Consider the following 18,130-nt stretch of genomic DNA (forward strand, 5'->3'; position numbering starts at 1 on the left):
TGTCTTCTTGATATGCGTGTAAAAACCGTCATTAGAATGCATAATTATCTCATATTTTATATGTGAAGTCAATTAGTTGAATGTTAATCTCATATTTGATTTGAATTTATTTTGGTTTTTAGTTGGTCTTTAATCAAAAAATATGAATGAATACTTGTTGCAACACAAAGCAAGAAGTCCTGAAACAGATGGTGACTTATTAAACAGCCAATTATTGTATCACAAAGTAAAATGTTGTCCTTGTTAATTTATTATTGGTTGTGTAAGGTTGTATTTTATTATTTTTGGTTTTTATTTGTCTTTAAACACTAAAAGACTTTTTGTATTTAGTCCGTAACCAGATACTTCTACTAACATTTCTACTAATACACATTTAGAAGTTTTATGTGGTAGAAGTCTTGTATTGCACATGGTATATGTGTATATCGCTAGAGAGCAAATAGAATATCAAATGTGAAATTCAAGCAGATTTGCACAAACATATACAGAGATATATTCTATATCTAAACAGGGTATAAACTGAAATCAGGATAACTACGAATTGATTTTCTTTTTGCTATGACATTCATATTTATTTCGTTTATTTGCTTGGCCATTCGTTTTTAAAGCCGCTTAAACCCGAGAGAGATGTGTGTGTGTGTGTGTGTGATGACAATGGGCTGTAGGGTAGCAACTTGAGGGAGCAACATCAACGGCCGTTAGCCTGTGCCCCCAAAAATCCTTTAATTGAGTACACACTTATGCCAAGCAGCGCTCAACACAGACTCCAAGCAAGCACACATACATATGTATATATATGAGCCATATATATATGAGCCACTGGAGTTTTCCATTGCTTGGCTTTGGCTGCTTGCTGGCTTTTTATGCGCTTTTAGCGCCATTATCCTTTTACGATTATCGCCGCTAAAGCGAATTGACTGTTTGACGTTCAATTGAAATTTTTGCATTAAAGCTCAATGGCTTAACCCCTTCAAATTATGCAATAACGCTCTGCAAGACCAACCCAGCCTGTAGTAGTGTATAGTGGCTGAGTGTGGGCTGGTTGCTTACGAGATGCCTGATGCCACTATCAGAACGAACGGAACGGAATGGCAAACGGCATCGCAACGTCGGCCAATTAGTGCGCATTGCTGATACGCCACTGTCTGTCATGGAAACTGAGCGGGCTCAAAACCACACAGCTCCAAATTGTAGGTTTACATTTAAGAATTGACTAACATTTTGGGTTTTACAATTAAATATTCATCAAGTGGGCCTCAAACAATTTAAAAACCATAATAATGCTTTAAAAAACAATGTTTATTGACGAAGTCTTCTTACCATTTTGTTAGGTGTTTGGATTTTTATATTTTTTGTATACTTTTATATATTTTGAAACCCGTCCGGATTTGTTTTCAGGGAGAGACTTACAGCGTCCATTTAGTGTTGAAACTTTATATGAATATATATTTGGGGGAATGGAATTGGTAATTGAATTTAGTTTATTTTTTGCATCTGGCAATATCAATGGTATTAAAACTAAATGTTATTGGCAATGGCATTAAATATTCATATATATTCCAGTGCATTTATTTTCCACTGTGTATCCAAACATGTGCATATCTCTGGCTCTCTCACTCTCTCAATCTCCCCCGCTCTATTCTACAACTCATGCACTGTCTCCAGTCAAGGCCCTAGCTATAGCTTTTCTCCCTTTCTCTCTCTCTCTCTCGCCTGCGTTGAGCTCGCCTAGCGGAAACGGAAGTTGTAAGGGGATTTTCAATTTGCAATTGAACTGATTTTTGGCTTGCTTCTCTTCTCTTCTTTTTTTTTTTTAGCTTGACGTTTTTTTATTTTTTATTTTCTCTGTGCTCATTTTATGGCTGACTTGGTTACTTGGCTGCGGTGCCGAGCGTCGAATGCGGAAATGTAATCATCGCAATGCCTCTTAGCAAGCCCCCTTCCCACGCCCGCTGCTCTGTGCGCTTATCGGCAAAGTCAGACGTACAAACACAGATGCATATGTGTGTGTGTGTGTGTGTGTGTGTGTGTGTGAGTCGGGATACATACATATATACATACATTTAATTTCCACTAATTGAATCGAAATCGATCTCTGCATTTTTGAGCGCTTGGGGATTCAACGTTTGTGGGGTGAATTGTGTTTTTTTTTTGGATGGGATGGCGCAGTTGCCATCGCTTGCTAATAAACTTTTCGTATAAATCAACGAATTTTTGTCGACACTTGGTTGCCGTTGCGAAAATTATCGAAAACTCCCTCGCAAAAAGCGTGAAACGCAAACATGGCAAAAAGGATTAACTGCTCCTGACTTTTATGCTAGTGGCAAATGGTGGTAGTAAGACGCAGCATGCAAAGGCCAAAGTGCGGTTTAAGCTGATAATGCTTGATGGGGCAATGGGGCAAATCCAACTAATTTTAATGAGCAGGCGCCAACCAAAATCAGTGTCGATATGGAGACTTTGTTTGATCTTGTTTTCAGTTTTCATCAAGAGGAAAATTCTCAGAGATAATCAATCAATCTTAATTGACCTTAACGTTTTACGAAGTTCAAATTAAGCAGATATAATATATATATATAATTTTCAATATACATGTATCGTTCGGTAACTTAAAATAATTTTGTACAGCAGTCGATGATAAACTAAATATAGGCGGCTACATTCTCTGCTAAGTCGCTTAAAGTGCTGATTATTTTCTCATGAAGCTTCTCAAATTCCCTTTCCAAGACCTCTTGGCCATCTTTGGGATTGAGGAACTTCATGGTGCCCAGCTCGTAGAGGACATCTGTCGCCCGTTCACGTATCAGACCCCAAGTGACGTGTGCCTCCTGACCGCTTGTTTGTTCCACCGCCATAATGGCGTGATTGTAAAAGGTAATCATATTTTTCAGCATGCCCACCGTCTTGTAGAAGGGACAGTAGCAGTCGTATTGACTGTACGAGTTCTGCTGCAGGAAATCATCCTTAAGGATGCGGGCAACCTCCAACGTTATCTTGTCCGACTCATTGAGCGACGTTTTGCCCACCAGCTGCACAATTTCGGCCAAATCATCCTCCTCCTGTAATATTTGCTTGGCCGTTGCCCGCAACTCAACAAACTCCGGACTTTCGGTCTCATAGTAGGTATCGAGGGCTCGGATATACTTCGAATATGACTGCAACCAGTTGACTGAGGGAAAATGTTTGCGCTGCGCCAGCTTCTTATCCAGACCCCAGAATACCTGCACAATGTTCAACGTGGCCGAGGTAACCGGATCGGAGAAGTCGCCACCTGGTGGTGAAACAGCGCCCACAATCGACACCGAACCCTCTCGCTCCGGACTGCCCAAGCATGTTACGTGACCGGCACGTTCATAAAACGAGGCGAGACGTGCACCCAAATAGGCTGGATAACCAGCATCAGCTGGCATCTCGGCCAAGCGACCGGAGATCTCACGCAGTGCCTCAGCCCAACGGGAGGTGGAATCAGCCATCATGGAGACGTTGTAACCCATGTCACGGAAATATTCGGACATCGTGATGCCCGTGTAAATGGATGCCTCACGAGCAGCGACAGGCATGTTTGAAGTGTTGGCCACCAGAGCCGTACGCTTCATTATAGACTCCGGGACACCATTGACGTCCACGGTCAGCTCGGGGAAATCACGCAATACTTCGGACATCTCATTGCCACGCTCGCCACAGCCGACATACACAATGACATCCGAGTTGGAGTACTTGGACAGAGCCTGTGTGAGGAAGGCAAACTTAGATACCTTAGATTGGTTTGATTGAGTTTTTAGCTGGGTTTCCTCAATCCGTGCAATAAATGTTGAATTATTTTATATCTTAATATCTAAACAGTTATTAAATAGGTTTTATCTTTTAATTTTTTAAATTTAACATTTTATTTTAAGCATTCACTTTTAGTTGTATATTATTTGATATGCAACTCTTCTTTTAATTTTAAATCTAGTATTTTATTCTTATTATTTTATATTTAAAATGCAAAAATGTACTGAAAATTCTGGCAAACAAATTTTAAATACTAACAAAAATTCAAAATATCGATAAAAGATGGATTAAAATGATTTAAAAGTATTAATAACAGAAAAATGCATTTGTAAACAACTTTGCATACTTCAGAAATACTTTGTAAATTTAAAAAAATCTGTTTTTTGTTTGCTGTTTCTTGTCAGTGAATATATTTTATTTCGAATTTTGTTTTTTTTTTTTCATTTTTTTACGTACCTGGGAGATGACAGTCTTGCCGCAGCCAAAGGCACCCGGAATTGCTGTGGTGCCGCCCTGGACACAGGGGAAGAAGGCATCGAGAATACGTTGTCCAGTTAGCAGAGGATTGACACCAGGTAACTTTTCGACAACTGGACGACATCGTCGCACCGGCCACACCTGTAGCATTGTGTGCTGGCTGATTTTGTCGTCGAATTCGGTTTCAATGATCACATCTTGTATGCTATAGTTGCCGGGAGGCGCCACCCAGGTGATTCTGCCCTGATCACGAGGTGACAGCATCAGGCGGTGCTCCATCATGCTATTCTCATGCACAGTGCCGTAAATGTCACCACCCGAGATCAGATTGTCGACCTTGAGCGTAGACGGCTGGAAAGAGTATTGAGCACTGCGTGATAAGCAGTTCACATCGATGCCCTTGGGCACATAGATGGAATTGGTCAGCTTGTTGATGACGCGCAACGGACGTTGAATGCCATCAAAAATGCTGCCCATAATGCCGGGACCCAGTTCGACGGACAGTGGCTTGCCGGTCTGGTAGACGGGATCGCCAACACTCACGCCAGAGGTGTCCTCATACACCTGAACGGTGGCCATATCGCCCTCCAATCTAATTATCTCTCCAACAAGACGAAAATGTCCAACCCGGACCAGTTCGTACATTGCGGACCCGGCCATCTTCTCGGCATTTACAACGGGACCGGAGACGCCAAAGACGCGTCCCCTCTGATAGTTTTCCAGATCGGAGATTCGCCTGACTTGAGTCATTCGAACATCGAATACAGGTTTTGCATTACTTCTCGATTTCTGTACAGAATTCCTAGACATCGTGTTTTTAGCGGCACTTTCATTATTCTTTACAACCATTTCTCGCGAGACATCGGTCTTATCGATCTCACCCTTATCGATCTCAACCTTCTTATCGATCTCATTCTTCTCATCGATCTCACCCTCATCAATCTCATCCTTCTCATCGATCTCATCCTTCTCAGCGATTTCATCCTTCTTATCGATCTCATCCTTCTTATCGATCTCATCCTTCTCATCGATCTCATCCTTTTCATCGATCTCATCATTCTTATCGATAAATGAGGTATTCGTAGTGCAATCCACTTTTCTTGGCACCTGCTTCCTTCCACACTGACATCGCTTATCCATTTGATAAATAAAACGAACAATTTAGTATAAACAAACTTAACTTTGCAGAATTTTATATTATATTACTGACTATTGTTTCATAGACTTCAGAAAGTGACTGAAAATTACAACTTTTGAGTATTCAAATTGTAATTGTAACACATAAGATTATGTAAGGAAGTAAAAAAAAATCGCTAACAGCAAAAAAAATATATTACTTTTTGTCCAAACACTGCGGACAGCAACCAAATTTAAAATTTTGGTTGCTTTTCCAGGTTATAAAAGAAGTAAAGAGAACATGATCTGCACTGTGAATATTTCTTTGTTGTTGCTTTTGGTTCCCATTAGTATAAAATAATTGTTGTTGTTGTGGCAAAAGGGTACAGAGAAAGAAAATTAAATTGTAAAAAATTGATGTGTTGCGCGCTCAAAACAGATTTAAAGGAGAATACAAAAAAAGGAGGAGTATAATTATTTGGAATTACATCACTGGAATTAATTTTTCATTCCACACATGCCATAAGAGGGCACTATATAAACAGAGAGAAAGGAATAGAGTGAGAGTGAGAGAGAGAGGTAGATAGGTCTGCTTTCAATTACATTAAATGTATTTGTTGTTTGCACTTTATTCGTACATTTAATATTTCATACTTTAAATATTTACATAAGTTTAAAAACAAACAAACAAAGAGAAAACATGACTTTTTTCACAAATAAACAAAAGAATTTCCATTCATTAAACAATAATACTATGCATGCATTTGTAACTGCGTGTGTGTGTGTATGTGTGTGTATGCGTGTGTGTGTCTCTGTGTATGTATTGGCAATGGAAGTACATAGAAGGACGTTAGTTAGTTGCTGTGGCTGTTGTTGTTGCAAGTAGAGTGGGGAAGTAGCAACCGCAGGCTGGAATGTTTTCATATCTCTGACTTTTTAAACAAGGAATGTTAACAATAGATTTTTTTTTTCTGGACGCTTGGAATCTTTTGTTGCGATTGCTGCTGTTGTTGCACGGAATTGTTTTCTGTTGCAATTTGTAAAAGTTAACTACATAACAATATTAGATTAGGGTGTAAAAGTACGGACAACGTGCTCTAATCCTCCAGATTTCTGAAGGCCTGCTGCAAATCCTCATGCAGCTGCTCGAAGTCAGCCTTGATCTTGGCCTCACCATCCTTGACGGGATCCTAAAATAAAATTAGTTGATTAACATCATCATTTCATTGTCAGTTCAGTTTCTTAACGCACCTTGAATTTCATGGAGGACAACTGGTACATAATATTGCCCATAGCCTCACGGATGACGTTCCAGGTGATCTTGTTCTCGGATTGGGCTGTCGATTCGACAGAGTGACGGGCCATATCGTAGAAATCGATGATGTTCTTCAGCATGCCGACGGTCTTGTAGAAGGGGCAGAAACGATCATAGGACGAATACGAGTTCTGCTGCAGGAAATCATCCTTGAGCAGCTTGGCCACCTCGAGGGTGATCTTGTCGGTCTCCGCCAACGATGCCTTGCCCACAAGTTGCACAATTTCGGATAGATCCTCTTCCTCTTGCAGAATTTCCTTGACCTTGGTACGCAGTGGCACAAATTCGGCGAAGTTCTTGTCATAGAAATCGTCCAGGGCACGCATATACTTCGAGTACGAGATGAGCCAGTTGATGGAGGGGAAATGTTTGCGCTGGGCCAACTTCTTGTCCAGACCCCAGAACACCTGCACAATACCCAGAGTAGCGGACGTAACGGGATCGGAGAAATCACCACCGGGTGGTGAGACAGCACCCACAATGGACACGGAACCCTCACGCTCGGGATTACCCAAACACTTGATGCGACCGGCACGCTCGTAGAAGGAGGCGAGACGTGCACCCAGATAAGCCGGATAACCGGAATCGGCAGGCATTTCAGCGAGACGACCGGAGATCTCACGCAGAGCCTCAGCCCAACGGGAGGTGGAATCAGCCATCATGGAGACGTTGTAACCCATGTCACGGAAGTATTCTGAGAGCGTGATGCCAGTGTAAATGGAAGCCTCACGAGCAGCGACAGGCATGTTGGAGGTGTTGGCCACCAGAGCCGTACGCTTCATGATGGATTCCGTTACGCCATCGATTTCAACAGACAGTTCGGGGAAATCACGCAATACCTCAGACATCTCATTACCGCGCTCACCGCAACCGACATAGATGATGACATCCGAATTGGAGTACTTGGACAAAGCCTTTAAATGGAATTTAGGTGAAATAAGTTTCTAGTAGTGGCACAGATGATTCATCTTACCTGGGAGATGACAGTCTTGCCGCAACCGAAGGCACCGGGAATGGCTGTGGTGCCGCCCTGGACGCAGGGGAAGAGGGAGTCGAGGACACGCTGTCCGGTAAGCAGGGGATGATTGGCGGGCAGCTTCTCGGTAACGGGACGTGGCTGACGCACCGGCCACACTTGCAACATGGTGTGCTTGGTGATCTCGCCATCGAATTCTGTCTCCAGCACAACATCGTCCACTTTGTAGTTGCCTGAGGGGGCAATATAGCGCACTGTGCCCTTGGCACGTGGGTAGACGATCATCTTGTGCTTGACCAGTGTGTTCTCGTGCACGAGACCGTACAGATCTCCGCCGGTGATGTGGGAGCCGACCTTTACGTTTAGCGGATTGAATTCCCAGCTGGCCACACGTGACAGAGATGGCACATTGACACCCTTGGGTATATAAATGGACTCGGTCAGTTCGTTGATGTCCTTCAACGGACGCTGGATACCATCAAAAATGCTTCCCATAATACCGGGACCCAGTTCGACCGACAACGGCTTGCCCGTGCGCAGGACGGGATCACCGACTGTGACGCCCGAGGTTTCCTCGTACACCTGAATGGTGGCCATGTCACCCTCTAGACGGATAATCTCACCCACCAGCTCATAGTAGCCCACACGCACCAGCTCGTACATAGCAGAGCCGGACATGCACTCCGCCGTAACGACTGAGGAAAGGAATTTCGTTAGTTTAGTCAACAGAACTTTATCTTTTTCTTTTTACTCACCAGGACCAGAGACGGCGAAGACGCGTCCATATTTGGACTCCTGCTCCTCGTCATCGAAACGCTTTAAGTTGGACATGTTGCTTTACTTGGAATCTACAACTGAAAAGAAAGAAAATTGAATTGAGCTATAGCTTAACAATAGATTTAAATGCCCTGTAAGCATTGGAAGAGATGTTAGTCTAATAGAGATGTCTAAATATCATAACTTGTCTTTATATTAGTGGTGAATAGAGATAAATGTTTCTTCTTCTTTTTTAACTCATTTACAAAAATATTAATAACTTCTACAGTTTTAGTTTTTTTTTTGTTCTTTTTTATATTGCATGCACATCTGGCAACTCTTTTATCCAGTCGATCAGCACTTTTCGTGTTTGCACAAAATGCAGCGTGATGAAAATTTTCTTATCGTTGTCAGCTGACACACCGAAGAGCGCATGTTGGCCACAAGCAGCATTTACTTTAGCGGATTGAAACTGTTCTCATGTGGCGTACTTAAGCAGTTTTTTTTAAAGTTTATATGTTGGCAAATAATTGATTTTAAGCAACGTATTGACGAAACTCCCCCGCTTTACACTATTATTATGCTTAGTGAATAGTTGACAAGCTTGTACGCAGAGCTTTTCTTTCACGTGACAAAGCTTTAAGCAAGTTCGAAAATCTACATCCACGATACTGATAACTTTTAACTATCGAAGAGAGAACTTACAAGCGAATTAAAATTGAAAAGAAAATAAGTGTTTAGTTTGCCGCTGTAGTTCTTTTCTTTTTTAACTACGTTTATGATTTACGAAAAAAATACGGGCGATTCCAGATGTGTTATCTAGCGGTGAGAGTTCCAGACTGAGCGGATAGCGGAGAGTGAAAGAGCGAGTTGCCTCCTCTCTCTGACACTCAAAACACGCTCTGCGGCTCTCTCGCATTCGAGTTCGAATTTCTGACAATTGGCTTTTGACGTTGATCACAAGACTGCTGTCATGCTGTCAGCTGACAAATGGAAAAATGCAAAACGGAGCCACAAGCGCGACTGTAGCCGAGCCACCATATTGAATTTTAGCCACTGCATTTAAATTGGGAGTTGTCCCCCACAAAATAAATGAGGTGTGTTACTCCAACTACTCTCCAATATGAATCCGGTCATATGGATCACAAGACCAGCAGTGGGAAGGTCAGCTGACTATCCAATTATTTTTCCACACAACAACCCACTTTTTTTTTGTAAATTTTTTTTTAAGTTATGCACACTTTTTGCGTTGCATTTTTGCTATTCGTGTGTTTATTTATTTTTCTTTTATTTGTATTGTGCTTGATTGCATTTATTATCTAACACGCATGTAATTTGCATTAAGCTTTTTTATCACTTTTTTTTTTGCCGCTTGCAGTTGTTAGTTTTTTTAATTAGTATAGAAACCTACAGTTTTGTCGGTTTTATAAGTAGCGAAAAAAATGGTTAACTGCTTTTATATTAATTTTTCTGTGCTCTTATTTTGTAATTGTTTGCTTGTGCTTACTTTTCTATTTTGGCGTTCCACTTGCGTTGAACGTTGCTGCTGCTTTACTCCAACAGAACTAAAACCGACTGAGCAGCAGCGCTGGCCAACTTGTTGCTCGTAGTTCGAAAAGTTGTTCCAATGCGTCGGAATGGAAGTCGATCACAATGATCACAGTACAAAGCACAAGCACATACGATTGAGCTTTCGTGTAAAGCTTTACAGTTGTCAGCTATGCTATGTGTACGAGTTGTGAACTGCTGCTGCTGCTGGCTGCTGTTGCTTCTGCCTGTTATCGTTGTGAAAAAGAGCTTTTGAAATCGAACCGCAGCGCTTACTTAAGCAAACAGAGTTGCCAGACAACAGTGTTACCGTATGGTTTGTGAGGGGAGGGGTGAAAACAGATGTTCGTAACCAAGAGTTGAAGTTTGATTTAAATTATTTTATTTTAAGTGATCAAAACTTATGCTATATATTTATAACTAAATGTAAGTATATATTTAATTTGAATTTAACTTAACTTTGAAAAGAGATCGAATTCTTAAGCTTTTTTGGAGTTAAATATTGGATTATGGTTTTCCCAATAATGAATTCAATTAAAATCGGTGCTATTCATAATTATTCTAGACACGGAGTATTTTATATTCGACCGGTCTCGAATCGAGCATTCTTTATTGTTCTCCTTTGCGTGAAATCTATGAAAGTTTTTTTTGTTGTTTTTTTTTTTGTTTTTTTGTTTCTGCGTCGAAAGCAAAAACTTTGATTAAAAATCGCATTGTAAAAAGATATGCATGCAACAATGCATTGTTGTTATTTCTTGTTTGTTTGTTGCATGCACCGTTGTGCTGTAGTTTTTTTCTTTTTGTTTGTGTGCAACCAATCAGCAGTAGCAGTAAATAAAAAAAAACCAACAACATTCTAATTGGGAAGCTGAGCAAACCGGGGCCAAGAGATTGATTTGGCTAAAAACTGCTGATTGCAGTCGGATGGGTTCGTTGCGGGTAGGGCAACTGTAACGGGAGGGGTGGTGGTGTGTGGGGCAAGTACTGGTAGTAAAAGCCATTGCTTACAAAGTAGTCAGCAGCCAACAGATACGAAAAGATGGTGAGATTGTGAAATTCCGACTCTTGCATAACTTATAAATCGATGACGTTGGCATGCAGCTAAAAGATAGCTCGATAGCTGAATATTGCTTTGGCTTTGGCTCGATAGCTGCTCAGTTTTGGGGCATTTGCATAATAAGACGCCAGCTGAAAGCTTGGCTGCACTTGGCTGCCATCATTCCTAGCCTGGCCTGTCTTGGCTTGACTTGGCTTGGCTCTGAGTGCGCTGCGTCAATGAGTCGCAATGAGTACTTGGCCACATCTCTCTCCGTCTGTCTGTCTGTCTATCCTTCGTGTTGCCCGTCGGGGATGAGTGTTGGACTCTGTGTCAAAGCGACGCAGCAGCGCGAAAAAATATTCCAGAGTGGCAACTGTAGAGAAAACTTTCGAGTGCTTACAAAACTGACTAACAGGCAGCTGATATATGGCCGACTTATCAGGTATATCTGTGCACTTTTAGCCAGACCTTTGCACTTCAATCACTTTCCATTTTCTATTTAAGACTTGACGAAACCTAAGCATAATAAAATAAATCACGTTTATAGCGAAAACTGTGTGAATAACTCTTGTATATTTTTAGGGCTATGGGTTATGAATCACTTAGAACATAACAATATCAGGAATTAAATTAATTAATTTAATTACAATTAATTTTTAATCTATCTGAATCGAGCTTATTCTAATATCTTACTTTAGTAGAACAAATTTGCAAAACTCGGGAAATAAAAGTTGAGCTGTATTGATTTGTGTCGAGCATGCAGGATATAAAATTGAAGAGGTTTTGTTTGATGACTTTGTTTTATACTCTGATACTGCAGATAATAGAGTATATTGAGACTTGATACTTGGAATATATACTCCTCTGTCTTTATTTAATTTTAAATGTATTTAGTTGAGTAAGAGGTGCAGCAACTTTAAAGTAAAACAATCCAAAGAAAATGTCTATTTGTATACTTTGCGACTAGACCACAATGTTGCATGTGTCACTCGTATTTTAGCCATAAAAAAGGAGAAACGAATTAAATGTGTAATTTCTACTTGTATTCTTGTGTTTTATGTAGAGTACTGTCCATAACTGAATACATTAAGTCATAACTTTGCCCGGTCACTCGTTCATTCAGTTTACGCTGGCTCCGCCACGCGGAAGCAGCGTCAATAAATTCATTTGTGTGTGAGTGTGAGAGAGAGTGTGAGTGTGTGTGTATGATACACACAGATGCAAGGATAGTAGTAACGTATATTAGAGGTTTGGGTTATGTACCCTGTCTGAGCTAATCTTGTTGCGCATTGCCATAATTTTCAATTTACATGCCTCCACCGCCCCTTGGAATCAGCACTCCGCCCCACTTCCCCTCAGCAACAGTGTATGCTTGTACTTCTTGTTACTCCTTGCTGCTCTGCTCTGATCCTGGGGCGTTATATTGGTCACAATAAATTAACTGCAATGGGCGAGCTCTGCTCATGCATGTGTGTGACCATTGGCATCCATTCGCTTGATTATAGCACGCCATGCTGCTCTTTACAAGCCCGGCGTCCCCTCCACCCCCTTCTTGCACCCTTTCAACGCATATTGCAGTTGCATTAGCTTGTTATTGTTGGTCCATTGGGGTTTGCTGTCACTGCTGCCATAGCTGCCACTGGCGCCACAGCTGCCAACTGCTGCAGCCTGCCTGAGTGCAATATTTACATTTGCGCCATTATTTGCCATTGTCCAGCTGCACAGGGTGACTTTCTCTCTCTCTCCGGACATACTCCGGCCACTCTCCGGACACTTTCCCGCTGGGTATTCGCTGCCTAATCATTGACACATTCATTGATGCATCCGGGCGCGTTTTGGGCATATTTACGAGCCGGGCTAATTGCTAAATGTCTCGCGTTGACTACCAATTTTTTAACTTCACTCATTTGCATTTGCCGCATTGGATTGCATTTTTAGAGTTCGATTCGGATTCGCTTTAATTAACACAAGTTAATTAAAATGTTTCTTCAACAATTATGCAACAAATTAAAGCATCAAACATGTGATGCACATTGCAGCTTGACCAAATCCACTCAAGCTACCGCAAACAACAGCATGGAAAGTAGAAGCAGCAACAGCAACTTGCAACAACAACTTGCAGCAAACAACAGCATCATCAGAGGCTGCAGCAACTTTTAGCCCCGAAAACAATAAACTTTTGCCATCCACATTGCACACACACACACACACACATACAATGGATTAAACTAATTTGCAAGAAAATTCTTTAAAACTGCTGCAACGCTCTCAAGCCACAAACGAGTGCAGAAGGAGAGAGACAAAGATTTAAGGTGGACGGAGAGCCTGAAGTGGGTTTGGGGGCAAGAAACCCCAATGGACGTTTAGCAGCAGGCTTCTTAGACACTGCATAACTGAACTTTTTAATTTTTTAACTGCTATCAGCTCAACAATCTCAAGAACAAAAATGCAAAATTGAATAACCAAAATGAAATTAGGCTATGAAATTCTATTTATTCTGATTAAAAATCACTGAAATTCTAGTTTGAACTAAAATTGTTTTTATTTCTATTTTTTATTTTTTTTACTTAATTTTACCTAACAATAGCGCAACTATTTCAAATCTATATATCTATAACTGTATATATTTATTTATAATAACATATTTGATAATTTATTGTTTTAAGTATCTTTTTTAGATGATCTAATAATTTTGTGGACTTAAAGGCTGATTACGTACCAAAGAGCACCTTCAATGTTTCTTGGAGGAATATTGAAATTCGAACAATTTAGAGTATTAGTAAATTAAACAAGAAATATTGCCAAATGTCAATCTAAATAGTAATGTTTAAACTCTATAAATAATAAAAATGCTGCTGTACAGTTATAATTTATACGATTTCAATTTTATTTTTCTGATTCGACAAAAGCGGTTAGTGTTCTAAACAAATAAATTGCTTTTGAATAACCGAATAAAGTTTTTATTAAAATAATTAAATTGCAATTGGTAATTGCTGTGAGCCACAAGCAGCGAATGAAACTGAACTGAACAGCAACCAGAAACCAGAGTTAAAGTAGATATGTGTGTGAGTGTGTGTGTGTGAGTGTGTGTGTGTGTGTGTGTGTATGTGTGAGAGCACCACTCCTGCTGCTGCTGGCTGCTACTCGTGTACAGCGCATTTGAACTTAACTGAATTATTAGCCGAGTTATGTGAATTATGATCTCTTAGTGCTGATACCAGGCGAGGAATCCTTGCTGCTGCTGCTCTTGTTGCAGTTGCTGCTGTTGCTGTAGCTGTTGCACTTAGCCATAACCTTCGCTTCTGTGCACCAGCTATGCCTCCGTCTCCGCCTGCGTCTCTCTGTCCCCAAGCACTTTGGCTAATGCATTTGCCCACTGGCCATGTGGGATTGTTTGTTGTTGCTGTTGCTGTTGCAGTTGTTGTTTTTGTTGTTGTTGTTGTTGTTGTGGAGGGAGGTAATTTCAAAACAATAACAGCAACTAGAGTGGGGCGTTGTTGGGGGCAAGAACTGTTGACTGCTCACCTGGTCTGGCTGCAGTTCTCACTCACCACACACACACACACACACACACACACACACACACACACACACACACACACACACACACACACACACACACATACACACACACACTCTAACACTGAGTCGCATGAAGAAAAAATAAGCAAATAACTTTCAATGGCTGGGCTGGCAAAGCAGCTTTTGTTGTTTCTTTTGTTGCCAGCCTGTTTGCTGTGAGAGAGCAGTTGATGCTGAATCTGGTTGGTTACTGGTTTGCTGGTTGCTTTTGTTATATTCATGTCATTGTTATTGCTTTTGTTTTCGTAGGCATTGCAGCCACCACAAAATCCCAGCAGATTGCAACGTTGCTCAGCCGGCAATAATACAAAAGCGAAGCTTTTAGGCCGCAAAGACCTCGTCGCCTTGATCCCTGATTGAGAAACTGTCTCACTCTCTTTCTCTTTCTCAATCTGGAGCTGTCTCCTTCTATCTGTGTTGCTGTCTACGTCTGTGTGTCGCATGGACAAGGATGATTTATGACGCAGCTCGTAGGATTAGCATATGGAACCAAACAATGATGTTTGTCCTTTTACCTTGGCCAAAGCGAGCAAAGCGAGTCCTCTGTAAAATCGAACCGGAAATGGCTTAAGCAAACATAAACACACACATGCATATACACACACAGACATGCATAAATCTGTGTGTGAGTGTGCGTTAAGCGATTTACGGACACAGCCAAGGACGGATTCGAATCGAAAACGGAGACGAGCTGGGTCGAGCTGGGACGAGCTGGGACGAGCCGAGAAGCGAACGAGCTTGCAGCATGCGTAATTAACCTTTGACACGGCCCAGAGTGTGTGTACGTGTGTGTGTGTGTGTGTGTATATACGTATATACCCAAGCATACAATCATATTTCATTTGTCTGTCCGGCTCCTTTAGCAATTAGGACAATGCAGGTGGCAACGTTGACTGCGACAGCGACTGCTACTGCGACTGCGACGTCGACGTCGACTGCGAAACGTCAACGCCAGTGTCCTGGCAATTGAGCTTTGAACTTTTGAATACAGTTGAATTCAATTGAAGGCACAATTTTTGGCAGAGCGTAAGGCTGAGCAGTCAGGCATTGAGTTGGAAAAACGAATCATATTCACATTTCTAGCTCACCAAATTGCATTTTATTATTATTTATCATATGCATTCTCTAATCAATATTTTATTCAAACGACACTAACAGAGCACACATGTGGAGAGAAAATGTATTTAAAATTTAAAATTGAAGAATAAATGTCTTAAAGATCGGTATAAGAACTTTAATTGGGTCAACAATTTTTATTATTATTTATGAATATTTGTTGATATTTTTCTTTGACAGTCCTACAAGCTTCAGTTTATTAAGCCGAAGGTATAATCTGTCACTTATGAGTATTATGAATTTATAGACATTAAATATTGACGATTTGCACTTAATTAAATATCTAAATTTATAGATTAGAATAAAGTGCTTTAAGGTTTAAAGTTTTGCTTTCTCAAAAATACACAACCCAAATTTAATAATCTTAAAGTAATTAAGCGCTTTTAGCGATTTAAAGAAGCCAATAATAAATTATTGCATTAACTTCAAGTTGAATTGAAATTGTGTTTTAAATGATTTTTAAATCAACACAGATTTTAGCAATAGGAAAAAATCTAGATTGAGATTTATAAAGCAAGTTGTTTGAGTGCTTGCCCACAAAAACTCATTTGAACAACTTAATTACACCGACTCAATTCAATCTATTTGGAATGAATCAATAATAAGTTTAAACTGGTACTGGGTGTGTTTGTATGTTTTATTTATAAAAAGAAAATGAAATCAAAAATCAAAATTGAACATAATTTGCATTATGATTGTAATCGATTTAATGATGTCCTCCATGATCGTGTTCGCTGCTCTTCTTTTCGGACTTGTGCCACTTCTTCTTGTGCTCCCCGCCGCCCTTCTTGCCGTGCTCCTTTTTGTGGCCCCATTTTTTGGCCTCTTCGTGCTTCTTCTTGTGGCCTTTGTGTCCCTTTTTCTTGTGTCCCTTTTTGCTGTGACCCTTTTTGCCATGGTGCTCCTCGTGGCCGCCCTTTTTGTGCTCGCCCTTTTTATAGCTGCTGCCCTTTTTGTGCTTCTTGCCCTCCTCGAAGCCGCCGTGCTTCTCCTCGCCGCCCTCGACATGATCCTCATCATAGTATTTCTTTTCCTTTTTGTCCTCGTTCAGCTTGTGCACATTGTGCTTACCCTTAATGGAGTGGCCCTTCTTGTAGCTGCCATGATCCTCGAACTCGCTACCCTTTTCACCTTTTTCGCCCTTTTTCTTTTTCTTGTGATGACTCTCTGAGTGTTTGTGTTTCTTTTCGTGGCCCTGCGCCTCGCCATGCTCACCCTTCTTGCCCTCCTTGTCGTGATGTCCTTTCGCTCCCTTCTCGGACTTTTCGCCATGTTTGTGACCCTTTTTGCTCTTCTCCCCATGCTTCTTAAAATGCTCGCTGTACTTTTTCTCCCCAAACTCGGACTCATCCTCTTCGCCATGCTCCTCATCCTCATGCTTCTTGGATTCGGCTGTCTGCAGGTCATCCAAGTGGGCGTTGAAATCGTTCAAATCCGCAATGCCCAGCGGCTCTGCTATCACCATGGCATTGTCCTGCGTATACGGCAGGATTGCCATTGATGCCGCCATCGCTGCGAGTGTCGCAAACGCTCCCAGCCATGCCAGTTGCCAGGGTATCCTCCTTGGCCTGGCCACCATTTCAGCCTAGTCGTTATTCTTTAAGACTTTGAGCTGCTGCTGGTGCTGGTGCTGCTGTTGCTGCCCCGCCTTGCTGTCGTTGTCTGGTGAGCTGCTCGCTGGACAGCTTTGCTTTTTATGGGAGCCCTTTCTGTTTGCCTTGCGGCCACGCCTCAATAGAGCCAAGTTATTGCTGCTTGCTGCTTGGCGCTGCGGCTGATTTGGCAACATTTCTTTTGGCTATTGGCTCGTTGTTGTCGTCTAAGTGCATAACGTTGTTTCCAAGCTAAAACCAACAAAAAAAAATGGCCAACTTCTTGCGGTTTTTGGCTGCTGCTCTTGCCACTGTTTCTTTGTGTTGCCGACTTATGTTACGTGCGCATTACCAAAGAGTTTTTCTCTTCTGCGAGAGATCAACTAAACAGAGCATGTACTGTGGAGCAACATTGTAGTCTGATCTTACTTACTCACCAGTGAAGTTAATCAATTGTAATTAGTTCACGGCTAAAAGCGTTTATTTAAAATATCTTTGTTTAAAAGAATGCAACGGAAATAAAGAAGAAATTAAGGCAGAGTCACTAGATCTACGGAATGCCGCTGGGTTCTTAATGTTCTGAAATCCTAAATTTAGTTTATATTAATGTGGTAATCAATGCGTTTATTTAATTAACTACGCAATTCTAAAAAGGCAGAATTGATAGCACTGATGAAATTAATTTTTGAGTTCATTCCAATGCAACTTACTTATACAAAATAATATGAGAAAGTATTCAAAATTTAAAATATGTATAAATAAATTTAAATAGTTAAAAAAAAAATGACAGCCTGATGACAGCTGTTCTGCGCTGATTGAGATAGTTGCAAATAGTACGG

General features: G+C 41.0%; 3 protein-coding genes across 5 annotated transcripts; all 3 read right to left on the bottom strand.

Annotated features, from left to right (window-relative positions):
• Window positions 1–2,594: 2,594 nt before the first annotated feature.
• Window positions 2,595–5,428, bottom strand: LOC6562096 (V-type proton ATPase catalytic subunit A). Its single transcript, XM_001988811.3, has 2 exons — window positions 4,231–5,428; window positions 2,595–3,728 (listed from the first exon to the last, which is right to left on the bottom strand). Exons 1-2 carry the CDS (start codon window positions 5,389–5,391, stop codon window positions 2,643–2,645), a joined length of 2,247 nt encoding a protein of 748 aa, XP_001988847.1. The 5' UTR covers window positions 5,392–5,428; the 3' UTR covers window positions 2,595–2,642.
• An 81-nt stretch (window positions 5,429–5,509) lies between these two features.
• LOC6562797 (V-type proton ATPase catalytic subunit A) lies at window positions 5,510–10,159 on the bottom strand. Of its 3 annotated transcripts, none has more exons than XM_032736319.2 (5): window positions 9,922–10,159; window positions 8,414–8,512; window positions 7,656–8,353; window positions 6,619–7,596; window positions 5,510–6,557 (listed from the first exon to the last, which is right to left on the bottom strand). In XM_032736319.2, the coding sequence occupies exons 2-5, from the start codon at window positions 8,487–8,489 to the stop codon at window positions 6,465–6,467; spliced, it is 1,845 nt and encodes a 614-aa protein (XP_032592210.1). In that variant the 5' UTR covers window positions 8,490–8,512; window positions 9,922–10,159; the 3' UTR covers window positions 5,510–6,464. The 3 variants fall into 3 exon arrangements, with proteins under 3 accessions (XP_032592210.1, XP_001988846.1, XP_032592211.1); XM_001988810.2 differs by lacking the exon at window positions 9,922–10,159 and adding an exon at window positions 9,120–9,250; XM_032736320.1 differs by lacking the exon at window positions 9,922–10,159 and adding an exon at window positions 8,906–9,042.
• Window positions 10,160–16,400: 6,241 nt separating this feature from the next.
• LOC6562796 (cylicin-2) lies at window positions 16,401–17,431 on the bottom strand. Its single transcript, XM_001988809.2, has one exon. It carries the CDS (start codon window positions 17,276–17,278, stop codon window positions 16,406–16,408), a length of 873 nt encoding a protein of 290 aa, XP_001988845.2. The 5' UTR covers window positions 17,279–17,431; the 3' UTR covers window positions 16,401–16,405.
• Window positions 17,432–18,130: the final 699 nt, after the last annotated feature.

This window comes from Drosophila grimshawi, unplaced genomic scaffold, assembly GCF_018153295.1.
Source record: "Drosophila grimshawi isolate 15287-2541.00 unplaced genomic scaffold, ASM1815329v1 contig_1377, whole genome shotgun sequence".
NCBI lineage: Eukaryota > Metazoa > Arthropoda > Insecta > Diptera > Drosophilidae > Drosophila > Drosophila grimshawi.